At 40.4% G+C, this 13,472-nt stretch overlaps 1 protein-coding gene across 1 annotated transcript in view; it reads right to left on the bottom strand.

Annotated features, from left to right (window-relative positions):
- LOC149871845 (cytosolic phospholipase A2 epsilon-like) overlaps positions 1–13,472 on the bottom strand; it is a 45,734-nt gene that overhangs the window by 12,514 nt on the left and 19,748 nt on the right. The window contains exons 7-13 of the mRNA XM_090034643.1: positions 12,851–12,914; positions 10,859–11,019; positions 10,607–10,699; positions 7,397–7,434; positions 4,631–4,787; positions 3,661–3,797; positions 2,558–2,780 (exon numbers count right to left, since the gene is read on the bottom strand). Coding sequence (XP_089890769.1) covers positions 2,558–2,780; positions 3,661–3,797; positions 4,631–4,787; positions 7,397–7,434; positions 10,607–10,699; positions 10,859–11,019; positions 12,851–12,914 — 873 coding nt within the window. The remainder of the gene's footprint in view (positions 1–2,557; positions 2,781–3,660; positions 3,798–4,630; positions 4,788–7,396; positions 7,435–10,606; positions 10,700–10,858; positions 11,020–12,850; positions 12,915–13,472) is intronic.

Below are 13,472 nucleotides of genomic sequence, written 5' to 3'. Positions count from 1 at the left end.
TCTTTGTTGTGCAGATCAGGCAGGAGTCCTTCCCTGGGTGTGAGATGGCACACAGGAAAGTATAGAAAATTATTCTGGGTGCTGGGGAGAAAGATGGGAGCAGTGTAGCCTGAGATGCTGGAGGACTGCATGTTGCTTGTTTTATCTCCTTGGAGCAGACTGAAGTTACCCTAACATAAGCTAGGTAGCATGATGAGAGTTAACCCTCGCCCGAGGTGCTATAACCCTGAGATGCTCAGAGGGTACTTAGCATGAGTTAATGAACTTTAATATGTGTATGCTTATGTTTTAAGTGCCCTTAGCATGGTCTATGTGTAACATGTAACTTCACTCTAAGATGAAATCTACTGGCCAGCTTATACTGCCCAGCTTATACTCTATTTCAGTGGATAGTTTTTAGGGGTTTGCGAAAAGGGCCATATTCGATTTGGATTTGGATTTGGATTCGGCCTAAATCGGGGACAGTGATTCAATTCATTGATTCAGATCACAGCCGCCAATTTGATTCGGCTGAGTCTGAATCCGAAGACTCCATGCTGATTTGAAGAATTAGCAATTCGGCCATAAACATAGTTTTAAATGTTTTTTCTACATACCTCAAGGTACCAGGTGTGGCTCATGAATGCTGCGATGCTGGGACAGATGAAACATGCCACAGGAGCATGGCAGGGGGCTCCCACATGCTCGGTGGTGAACCCAGAAGTGGACTGGAAGTAATTCCAGTCCACTTCCAGGTCCACCAGGGAGTGCACAGGGGAGCCCCCCTGTGCCCCTCCGGCTCAGTGATTGGCTGCGGAGGGACCCTGGGTGCCCACCCAGACCCAGGAGGTACCAGTCGCTGAGCCTGGGGGGCCCCCCAGCACAATCCCCAGCAGACCTGGAAGTGGAGCAAAAGTGCTGCCAAACACACTGGAGAGCCCCCACACTCCCCCCATGCTCTATCCACCCCATCACTGCAGCATTCACGAGCCGCCTGGTACCTTGAGGTATGTAGAAAAAACATTTAAAGCTGTGTTTATATCTGAAGTCCCGAATCTGTCCGAATCTCTCCAGATCAATTCAGAGGGTTCCAATTTGATTCGGAGAGATTAAAGGGTCTCCTGATTCAATTTGGATTCAAAGATTCAGCCACCAAATAAGGCAGAATCTCCACCAAATCAAATTAGGGACTGAAGCTTCACACAGCCCTAATAATTTTAGTATTTAACAGGTTACTTATATGTCTTGTACTGTATGTCCACATAGTACAGAAAAAACGAATAGACCAGGGAAGTTCTACTTTGATCTTTTAAAAAAACAATTCTTCATGCCATCATATCAATGACATCTATAATTTCTATAAAAAGTCATAATTGAATCATCCAGAATAAACATAACTGAATGAGTATATTCATGGGTTAGATTTGAATTTACATATAATTGATCTGATTACATATATAATGCATCTGATTTTTTTGATGACTCAGCCTAAAATATACATTGTGGGTGGGTTTTTCAGCCAAGTAATACCAAGGTGAAAGATATGTAAAATAATTTTGTCTAGAAAAGGTTTTTGGTGAGTGGATTTTTTCCTCTCAACCTTGTATGTACAGAGTCTTAAAATGAAAGCGCTTCTCTAGCTATCTGTGCAGAAGTAATGCTCTAACACAATGGCTTGGAAGGTTTACTATTAAAAACAATCTTGTCATAAAACAAATCATAGGAACATCTGCTTGAGGTCAAACCCAAATGGCCTCCACAAGCTGATGTACTGCTATTTTGAAGTACCTGAAGGCTGTACTCCCCCCAGGACTATACTTTGTAAAGACTGCAGTGTTAATGCAGTATGTTTTAATTAAGTGGAACATCACTAACACACCCTTCGCTAAGTCGCATAAAAACTGAGTCTTGTTTCAGATTCCACAAAAATGTAATAGCAAGTGTTCTTAGGAGAGGGAAATCATAGCTTTACAAATCGACTATTTTCATTAAATATGCTTCAGAATATTAGGCAGTATCCTTCAGATAATAATCCTTAAATCTGTGGCTATCAGCTTTCTGCACACCCAGGATGCTTCTTACATTCCAGAGCTTCCTTTCCATGCCATGAGCATATAGCTGGAATATCCCTTTCTTTTTAGTAATATGGGGGCATGTCTCACCAACAGACAAAGGCATGACTATACCTCTGACTGTAGCCTATCAACATACCTTAATTGATTTTAAACCACCTATCTCACCTAATGCTAGTGGTACAGCGGTGGCAAAATTAAATTTAATGTAGGTTTCAAACCCTGCTCAGGAACCAGTATAAATATTTGAGCAACTAGCCCACTCTGAACAATGTGTTGCTATTCTGGAAGTACCCAAGTTAGCTAATTTAAAGTTAGTTAGAAAGTTTAAATGAGCTCTAGGCATGTCTTTATCTCCTATGCTGCCTCCCCTAACTGTTACTAAATTAGTAATAGAATGTCATAGTAGAATGTCATTGTGTGAATAACTGAATAATGATACTGAAAAGATATCTTTTCCCAAGGTTTAGTTTTCTCCTAATTTTCCCATTTTATGCATACAGTACCCCATCCTGTAACATGGCTTCAATCATGAGTCCCCACAGATCAATAAAAGATGTTTTATGTCCTGCTGCTGTCCGTTCACTCAGCTCCCTGTAATAATTCTTCAGATTTTGCAAGGAAAAAGCATTCCTTTTGCATTTGGTTGCTTGCTTCCGGGCTTCACTGATAATCTCCCCTAGATCTTTCTGTGACCAGTCAGCATCCTCATATAATTTGGTCATGGTCCTGAGGTCAGAAAACAGAACATTCAAGAAAAAAATGGTTAGAATTTGAGATTCGTGAAACTCAGTGGATCAATTTTGCAGAGCTTCATGCAATCCCCTTTTGGTCTTACTTTATTTGGGCTCTCACCATTCGTTTTCTTTTGAGCTTCAAATATAAACAACCTTCAGAGGTCAAAGGGAAACATGACTGACTGAAAACACCTGTTTTTTCTTGACTTTGAACAAAGATATACAAATCCACCATGTGTTGCATGGTTTCCATCCAACACCAAGATCTGGCCAAAATTTCAAGGTGCATTAACACTTGAAACCTGGCTAAGGATTAGAAAATATCCAAAGACCTCAAGTAAGTACTCCTTGTATCATTAAAAAAACATTTACTTCACACCATTCAGTGGATATGGCTGTTGGCAGCAGGAAGGTAAGCAAGGATTGATGCAGCTATGGTTGCACTCCAGTTGCTTAGCCCATCACCAGTGCCACAACCGTACTACCTCATGCTGGAGTTCCCACATGCCCCATGCAGAAGCTAAAACTGCACAGCACAGGGCATGTGGTGGCAACAGCAGCTCTGATTCCAACACGGGGAATGCAGGCAGAGGCCATAGCTTACTATGTTGCATGCTGCATGGCCCATGCCAGAGATGCTGCAACTACCACCACATGTCCTGGACTGGAGCCAGAGCTGCACATACTGCCACATGCCCTGGGCTGGAATCACTTTCTGTCCCAGACTGGATCTGGCCCAGGAAGCAAGGTAAGTATTGACACCCCTAGTCCAGTGCATGAGATATTTTCAAGATAACATATTCCCTATGCATTTTTCTCTGTAACAGAGACTTCCAGGATAAGTAAATCAAATCCTTAAAAATGACTCTCACCATGTTGTGCCAGATGAGCCAGTGATGTAAGAAATACAGTCCAGAAGATTCAGCTTCTGAAGACCCCAGATGCTGCCATACATGCCTGTCAAAGCTCTTATGCCAACCCCAGTGGTTGTCACAGCCACCACTGGTATCTGCTCAGCACAACAAAGGAAGAAAGTATGTGTAAAGCACCATCAATTAACATTAATGACTAAAAAAGGGAAGGGTGAGCAAAAAATTCAGGTTCTGGTAACAAGAACAAAATAAGATCTATGAATGATAACACTCTCTGTATAAACTGTAGCACACTTACATGATGCAGAGAGGTCTCTGTGTCCCATTCAAAACTACTTTATAGTCTCCTGCTGAATTTTGTAAAATTTCAGATTCTCCCCCATCAGAGTGTATTGTTTTGTTTTGAATATTATGCTAGGTATATATTTCTAAACAGTGCATTTTATGGAGGCCAAAACAGGAATATAGTATTTGCCAATTCAGAACAGAACAGAAGAGCTGAACAGAACAGCTAATAGTAGAAGATGCCTGTTCTCATTCTCATGGCCATGAAGGAAAAAGAGAGAAGTATCTCCTGCCATCTCCTCTCTACCCAGCTTGCACCTTCCCCTCTTAATAGTCCTCCCCCTCCCACAATTCATCATGCCTCAAAATGGAGGTCAGCAATAGTTCTCATGGAAAGACCTTTCAGAAGTGTACCAGGGCAGCTCTGAACCAGGGATAGCCATGATGCATAGAGCAGCACCTGGCTACCATAGTGCTGATCATGGCAACACAGCCAGCTGCTGCTGAGGTGGTAACTATTTTGGGGCCCTCTCCAACTCTGCCAACAAAGGTGGTACCCAGGGCTGCTGCCCCAGAGGCCCTCCCCCTCCCCCCATCTTTAGTTATGCCACTGCATCAAAGATACCCATTGGCTCAGCTTCTTTTAAGTGCCTAGCTAACTGAGAATTTATTTTCCCTCAGGTACCTCATAATCCTGCAGATCCTCATCCAGATGAAGAACCTTCTTTATACCAGCAGCAACCACCTGCTTCCGATTTTTCAGGAAATTCTGTTCCTCTGGGCACAGGTCAAACCCCAGACGCACATCTAAATTTTTTGGTCTCCTACACAGACCGTCAGTCCTGAGGTTAGTGCAAACATATTATATGTTATTACTTGTATGTTTGTGTTTCTAAATGTATACAAATATATACCGAGATATGTATAAAAAGTCTTATGAACATATCAATTAATAAATTAATTAGTTGGTTTACAGACCATCCATTCTAAACTAGGCTATATCTAGGCAAAAATAGGAAATGAGAAAGCGAAAAAAGAGAGTGAGAGAGAGCACGTGCACACATTGAAGGCATCTCTGATATTTAATGCAATTCCTAAGAATATGCACATGAGATTACATAAGGAAACAAAATACACTCCAAATGTTGTGATTATGTTTCCATTATTTGTTTCCAAATTTGGTTAAAAATATTTGCAGGAATCAGACCAAAAGGGATTCATGTAATGAACTTAAAAAACTAAGATTAGACAATTTCAGTCAAATGCATTTATTTGACAATCTAATAGAAGAAAAACTTTTCAGTAGCATGTATTTTCAGTATGTTGTTATTTAAATACATGCATCAGATCTATGTACATATGCATAGCCAGATAGTGTCAAGTGAAAACACATTCTATACATGGACTACTCTTTATTGTCATTACAGAAAACACATTACATGTGTGTATCAACTTTCTTAAAATGTGTGTGCATAACAGAGATAGGACAAAATGGGTTCTATTTAATCGACCTCTCCTAAAAAGATTTTGGAGTTTTAGATAAAAATTGAGCCCAGACCTCAACCATTCTAAATTTTGGTTTTACAATCTCAAATCCACCTTTATCCTGGATTTCTTCTTTTTTAATATGCACCATTTTGTCCTCCAGACTCTTAGACCTGCCATTAGTCATTTCTAGAGCCTGCAGAGCTACTCCACTCGACTGCAAGTATGACATTCTAATAGAAGTGTGGATATTGTTATTATAAACTTTCCATTTTGAACCCAATTTCATTCACACTTGGTAAAGCATGTAGCCCCCACATGGTAGAAATATGTATAGGCTGCATTTGAACATATCCAATAAAGCCTTTTCGAAGCTATCCAAATGCAGAAAAACTGGATGGAACAGTTAAAAGAGCCATTATATAATGGCCAGTCAATATGGCTTTTTTCACAATTCTCTTTTTTAAATAACCCAGTGAAGTTTCTCCAACACTCTTCAAACTTTCCATTACAACTCAGTTTGGGGATGAGACTGAAATAAGAAATTTTGACCTAAAAGATAACTTTTGTTTTAAATAAGTATGAGATAACATATTTGCATGGGATAACATAGCCCATGTATTTAAATATGTATGGGATAACTTTTGCCATAAAGCACTAAAAATAATGTTTGAAAAGATGGTGCCAAATCAAACTTAACAATAGCATCATCTGCAACTTCTGAGGGAGAGATAGTTATCGTTTATTTCTTGAGAAACTATATTAAAAATTCTGAGAGTCACGAGATGTCCATATAGTTCAGGTATCCATGGTTGTAGGCAAATATAAACAATTTATACAATAGAATACATTTTAATTGCATGGAATGTTAATTCATTTGCTGTTGTCTCAATGTAATGTCAACTCTCTCAAATCACATCTGAAGCTAATGCCCTTTCTGGGCTCAATCCTGTGAGTTCTTGAGCTTACTGATGCTGATCCAGCAAAGTATTTAAACACAATTAAACTAATGCACATAATTAGCCCCATTGACTACTAGAACACATGTTTTATATATAATATTAAGCATGGGTTAACCTAACCTGCAAGACCAGGGCAATAAACCTCAGCATGTCACAGGATTAACATAGCATGTCGCAGACCTTGGGAGAATAAGGCTGTCATGCTTCTGTAGTATATCATGTAAAAGTTTAATTAAACTGATTAGCACAGTAGCTATGTATTGTTTTATCATGTGTTCTCATTTGCTGTTGAGAGTAGCTGCAGGTTATTGTGTTTTGTTAGCTGATTGCCAAAAAGGGGCATGTAAACACACAGGCTAGGGACCGAAATTATACATAAACCAGTATAAGTGATCAGAAACTGGTTCAAATCTGTAACTCAACAGAAGTTCAGTGCACATAAACTGCTTTTTAAATGGCCAAAACAGGCTTAAGATAAATCTGGATGGATGTATCAGACTTAATTGATTTAGGTTAAATCAGTTTATTGAACTTCTGTCCCAGATTCCCTCCAGATTCAAGTCCTGCAGCATACCATGTTGCTTTGCAGGGTGGGAAGGCTAGCTTTGGCCCAAGCTATCTGCTCCAGCTGAGCAAGGAGGCATGCCCTGATACCCCCCAGCTTCTGGCCTGGGCCACTGCAGGCATGTGGCTGCTTTTCTGGAATCAAAAATGAATGTCTGTTCACTTTCTTACCAGTTCAATCTATGCAGTTCAGACTAGCCTGCAAAGATTTAATCACTTCAGTCTCAGGCTTTTGGATTGTCTTTACTTAGCCATTATTCTCAGATAAAGAAAGGGTAGAGCTTGACAGACAGTTACCCACACCCAAAGTACAAATGGGCTTGTTCTTTCAATAGATAAGCATTTATGCCTACATAGAGCCCTCTATAGCTGCAGCAGCCACTAGCAACCTGCAGGGATCTATCTGCTGCAGGATCAGTACTCAAGGGAAGGTCTCTTACCATTCATTTGCCTTCACATGCAGGTCAAATGTTCTGTTCTGAAAATCAATAATGCCAATATTATAAGCTCTATCATATTTTAAGCTTGTGTTCATTAGAATGAGTTTTACCTCCTTCACAATCAGTACAAAGCCTAACTATCCATCATTTGAAAAAGATAAGACTATATATATTCATTACCCTGGTTAATTATCAGTGACATTATTTATCTCATGTTTCTCATTAGAGCTGAGTGAATAATGAATGAATAATATATTTTCAGTCCAGTGCTGAACTGAAAAAAATGTTTCATTTTGAACTGAAGCAGATTTTATTTTTTTCAAATTTTGTATTTTTTTCAAATCGTTTTGGGTAAAGTCAAAATATCTTCTTGAACCTGAAATTATTCCCCTCCAAAGCCTATAATGGAACCCAAAATACCAAGTCTCACTGTCACTCTGCTGTCAGCAAGTATATGTGAAATAAGTGGATAAAGTTTGTGTGTCAGCCACATTTATGGCTTGCACAGAGGATGACAGTTTAATAAGGCTGTCAGTTATTCTGTTAAATTAAATGCTAGAGGTTTCAGCTTGGATCTGAAGGTTCCATTCCTGCTGATGATCCATGTGCACATCAACATAATGCCACCAATTGACATTTTTATGTTTAGTTTACTATTTTCAAGACCTTGGAAATTACAAAACTACATTAGTCTAAGTCAGCAAATGTGAAAAATAAGTTTTCCCTTGCAACCTTGATTTGATCCTTTTGTGCATGTGCCCTATGGCACTCTCGCGGGCCCTAACAGACAGCCCAACCATGGCTAATTGCCCAGATGACTAATCCTACCAGAGGCTCTAACTGGTAATTGCACCTGGGTTAATGAACCAGCTGGCCACTGTGAGGGCCTTCTGATTGGCTGCTGGGGATAGCAGCCTTCCCATTTAAGTCCAACTGTGGCAGCTGACTGTAAACCAGACAATAGTTCTGCCTGTTTGTAGGCTGTGGTAAGTCTCCCTGGAGCCTATGCTCTTGGTACTCTGATATCTGACCCTGCTTGGCTTTGCTTCTTGGGTCTGGCTTTTTGGAAATTCCACCTTGGATGTCATAATTTGGTCTCGGACTCTAGAATTTTGTCTCTGGCCCTCCCGTGGCCTGCCCACTAGATCAGCCCACTTATGACCTAGTCCTTATAGATGCAGTCTTTAAAAACATGATCATATGTAACAGGAAGACAAAGGCTCCTATCACTAGATAAGCAGGGATGAGAGGGTAGCCTCGCAGGACAGAAGAGTGAACCATAGTAAAGAGGCAATTTGAACCTCAATAGATCAGAGAAATAGGACAGATACACTGGCAGATGTAAACGGGGGGCGGGGGGCTGGTGGCAGCAGAGCCATGCTGCAGACAGCAGGGCAAGCTGCCAATTAGGACTAATGGGGTGCGACTATGCTGGAGCTAAAGAGGCATCTGAGCAGAAGAGGCCAGGCTCAGGGCACTTAAAAATCCTGCACTTTGAACAAGAATGGGGTTGGGGAGTCAGACTGGTGCTCCTGGGGGGTGGATGAGCAGCTGGAGAGACCCTGATTGCCATGGAGTGCTTAGAAGACAAGTGAAGTGAAAGCCTAGCAGTGAGGTCAAGTGTTGCTTTACCCCAGAAAAGAGAGGTAAGTTTCTTTTTAAGTGGATACTTGTCCCTTTTGTTATAGTTTGCACTGGTGGACCAGACATGGCTGTAAGGGGTAATGAGGAGACCATGAAGTGACAGGGAGGCACAGTAGTTAGCCCTGACAGGGAAGGGATATGAGGAACAGAGGGCCAATAGCCTAAACCAGAGAGAAGTCCAAGAAGGAGGAAGGGCCAAGGCCAAGAGGGCAAGAGCCCACAGCTCAAGAAGGGTGAACGTAGGTACGCTGCAGGTAGGAGAGCCAAAGCCTGAATCAAGGAAAGGAACAGAGGTGGTCTGAAGCTGAGAAGGTCAGCCAGAGCCTGGAAGAGAAAGATTGGGGCTGGGGCCCAGGAGCCAGGGTTCAGAACTGTGGACCTTGGGTTAAGGGACCCAGCTAGAGAAAAGGTATCAAAGCCAGAAAGGCTGAAGCCCCAGCTAACTTCGGTGGCCAGAGGGCCAAGCAGTATGACAGGGTAAGAGGTCTTGCTTGAATGATAACTTGTACCATCTGCAAGGCATGGGCATGGTTGCAGAGGAGAGAGGAGGCCATGAATCTAACCCTTAAGGTCAGCAGGGCCTGGGAAAACTAGCAATAAGGACAAGGAGGACAGAGAGAGAACCCCAGAAGACTTGCCAACCCCAGGTGGGCAGCCTCCCCTCATTAATTTTTCTATACCAACAAGGCATGGCAAGAAAGTGAATGCGTTGCAATCCAGGGAAACTTGAGTGGGGCCAGAAAAGACAGAGGGGGCCACAAGGTGGCATCACAGAGGTCCTCAGGCACTGTCTTGTCACATTATTTTATAGTCTTTCCTTAGGAACTTTGCCCAATTTAGTTCACAGGAAGGACGTGACAGGGGAGGAATCAAACTTGTACACTGAAGAAGACTATTGATCCTACCAATTTTGTTGAAAAGGCTGGAAGTTATGCAGTGACTGAGGCAGTACAAGGAAGAATCGTCCCATGATTAAGGAAATCCGATTCTGAACAGGAGCATTTGATTCTAGCCATCCCTCTGCCACAGAGTCCCTCAGTTATGCTATGCACAACTCACCTAAATTATTCTTTTCACACCTTAACTGTGTGTTCTTTATTTTCTAGATAGGCAGTTTAAGACTAACATCTAAACTGCAGATATGTGGACACTTTCGATTTTGCTCTCTCTGCCTCAGTTCCCCATCTGTAAAATAATAGTGATATCACCCCCTTGCCTTACAGTGGTGTTGTGAGAAAAACCTAGTGATTTTTGAAGTCCTCTGGGAGTATAGTGATCAGCACCATAGTAAAATCCTATAAGGAATTTTGTAATTCTGTCTTCAGTGGCATGTTTGCATACTGGCAGTAAAATGGGGCCTGGTGCCACACACTGTATAATATAAGAAAAAAGCAACATATGGCATGGCTGTTCAGTAAGTGAGCACAATTCATCCTGTACACTATAGGATAATACTGATACCTAACTAACTGGAGTTTAGTCACAATGGAAATCTATTGTACCGTCTCTGAGGAGAAAGTATATGGGTTTGGTATTTATTCCAAAAGGTCAGTGGTAGCCACTCACCTCTCCTATTGTTACTTTTTCTTGTATGGGAAGTGAATTCAGGGGTAGGGTCAGAAACTCATTTTCATTCCTTTCCCCTTGATTTGATGATGACTGAAAAAATATTAAAATAGAGGATTATTTTAATATGACAAAGAGAAAATCATCAAAACAATCCTTGCCGTGCATACTGCCAAGTCCTCAAACCAAGATCAACTGAAAAAACTGTACACATGTTGACTTCTGAGTTCATAAATGCCAGTAGTGACGTACCCTGCTGAGCTGCCTCCTCTGTGGTATTGTAACATTTAAGTCTGAGTGGTTATACTTTATATAGTGGAATCTTGCAGGAGTAGCAGGGAAAAGCCAAGAGTTCAGTGAAAGGTTCTGGGCTCCTTCATAGGATCCTTCCAACATAAATGCAAATTTTCTATCTGAAGTGGTGACAAGACAAACACAGAACCTTATGGTTACCATCACATCCTTACACAACCAAATAAAAACGGGACTTTGGTATTCATAACATAGATGCTATTTTAAAATTGAATAATGCAACAAATACTAAACAGGATCACATAACCTAAATGTTCTGAATCCATAAAAAGCTTTGAACAGCAGGTCAGTCCTATGACAACCTGAACATCATCCATCCCTACTGGAACAAATGGGATTTGAGGGAACTTGGAACCTGTTATAATAGGATCAAAAGTAATTTATGCTCTGGGATATGTAAGGTGATATGCTATACCAGTGCCAAGTATCCAAGTAGACTTACAGATCTAAGCGTGATTCTGTTTCACCCTACTGGAGTCCATGAAAATCAGTAATGAAAAAGAAAAGTAGGTCCTTCTTCTCCCTGTTTTTGTGTAGCTCAGTCTTAAGAGTAAGATGGCAGTGGGTTACAAAAGTAGAAGCATTAGTGAATGTTCAAGACTTGAACAGGCTGGAACGTCACAATTAGACACCTAGTCTACTTAGATACCTAATAGGTGGAATTAATTTGCTTAAATATTACACACTATTACAGCAATGCATTTGTGCTGTGTCTCACCCACATTTTGACAGCTAAAGATCTTGGATCTAAAATCAGTTACATAGATTTATCTATATCTCTTAGCATCACTTCTGGGTCTGCTGCAAACTTTGGAATTATATTTTAGTGATCTGTCCTGTAATTCCTGCTAGGAATGTTAAACCATAGCAAGTATTTCATTTTAATTGTGAGATAACTGATTAAAAGCAATGGCTTGGATGTATAATTTTCTTCTGAAGTCTCTTTTTTTCTAAAGGGGTAGAATATCCAAAACAGAGTCAACAGAAATCACCTGAATTGAAATCAGCAAGCACCTTTTAAAATCCCAGACTTAATCTATTTGTCCATCCTTTAAAGAGTTTTTTAAAAAGCTTTTTTATCCCTTGTAAAATGTTCTAAATAGTTCTGTGCACTCATAATTCAAACATCTTTTTTTACTGATTTCATATGTAGTATTTACAGTAGAGGCCCCATATCTCCCCTGTACTAATGGTAGGAAAAGTGCCATAATAATGTGCATATTTAATATTAAATATGCCAAACATGGAATCCCTAAATGGATTTCTCAAGAAAGGAACTGGTTTCCAATCCTGGTAACTAGTTGTGCATGAAAACACTGCTACTGATTCTTAAAGTGATGACCCACATGCTTATGTACTTTGCTGAATCAAGTCCATAAAAGATTGCTAAAGTATAGTATTTTTTAATATGTACGATGCATCAGGACAATACAAGTGTAGTGGTAATGCAATGGTTATGTGTAACTTAAGTTGCACAATAATACCTGAGGTAATATAGAATATATTTGGTTTTGCCCTCATGACTTTTTTTCCGGCATCCTGTCTAAAAGATGGCCAATCAGTTTGATTTTAAAGGAGTGGGAAAGAATTCTTCTCACTGCATTTACTTCCTTCATTCCTGAATTCTGGATTCCCTGATAGGTGAGGGATGGAAAATTTCATCTTCAAGTAAGAATATTTCTTGCAAAGTTGACAATGGGATGTTATAATGGAAACTAGTCTGTTCAATTAACTAGACATGTTCACCCAGGCATATTCTATAAGTTGTATTTGATTAATTAGGGCCTGATTCAACATCCATGGGACCTAGTGGACTCTCCCTTTTGCCTCTGATGGACACTGAATTAGGTTTTCAGAATATAAAATACTGGCTTTTTGCTATAAAATTTTAATCAACTTCACCCAAAGCCATCAGATTAAAAAAATACTAACCTGTAGAATCCTTTCTCACCCTTCCCCCATTGACCTGAGCCTCCAAGCAGGAAACTTCACGAGCCTGTAACAAAGGCAACAAATGAAATAATAAGAGGTACCTGTAGTGGTGTAGCTATACACAAGCCTAGTTCCTCAGCTGGTCTCTTGCATCTAGGTAGAAAAAGGCTGAGTCTTTTGGGCAAAAGAAGCAAGATTGGCCTGTAGGAGGACTAATGTATTGCTTTATGTTCCTTTGCATTGACTTTCAATCAAATCTCTGGAAGGACTCATGTCTAGTTGTCAGATTGACAACTAAACTGCAACTTTCTGTGTAAGTTTTTAGGGAGGGTGCATGTACATGGAAAACCATCCTGACTTCTCCACCAAGTTAATAGATTTGCAGGAATGAAAAAAAATAAAAGGAAAACAAAATAGTAAGGGGAAGCTAATAAAGAAGCAGTTGTTATTAAAAGGATCAGCATTTTGGAAGTCCAGCCTATGGATATGGCTTGTCATTAGGTTTTGGTCACACTGTCACGACTGGTTTATGGGAAAGTTATTACACAACATAGTCTACCCCAGCCTACTTCATAACAATCCAGGCACTAGCTTTGTGATTACTTACAACAATACCCCTTGT

The sequence above is a fragment of the Crocodylus siamensis genome, chromosome 2 (genome assembly GCF_052110815.1).
Source record: "Crocodylus siamensis isolate JL-2025a chromosome 2, ASM5211081v1, whole genome shotgun sequence".
Taxonomy (NCBI): Eukaryota; Metazoa; Chordata; order Crocodylia; family Crocodylidae; genus Crocodylus; species Crocodylus siamensis.
Note: the sequence above shows the minus strand (reverse complement) of the source record. Positions and strands in the feature narration are given on the sequence as shown.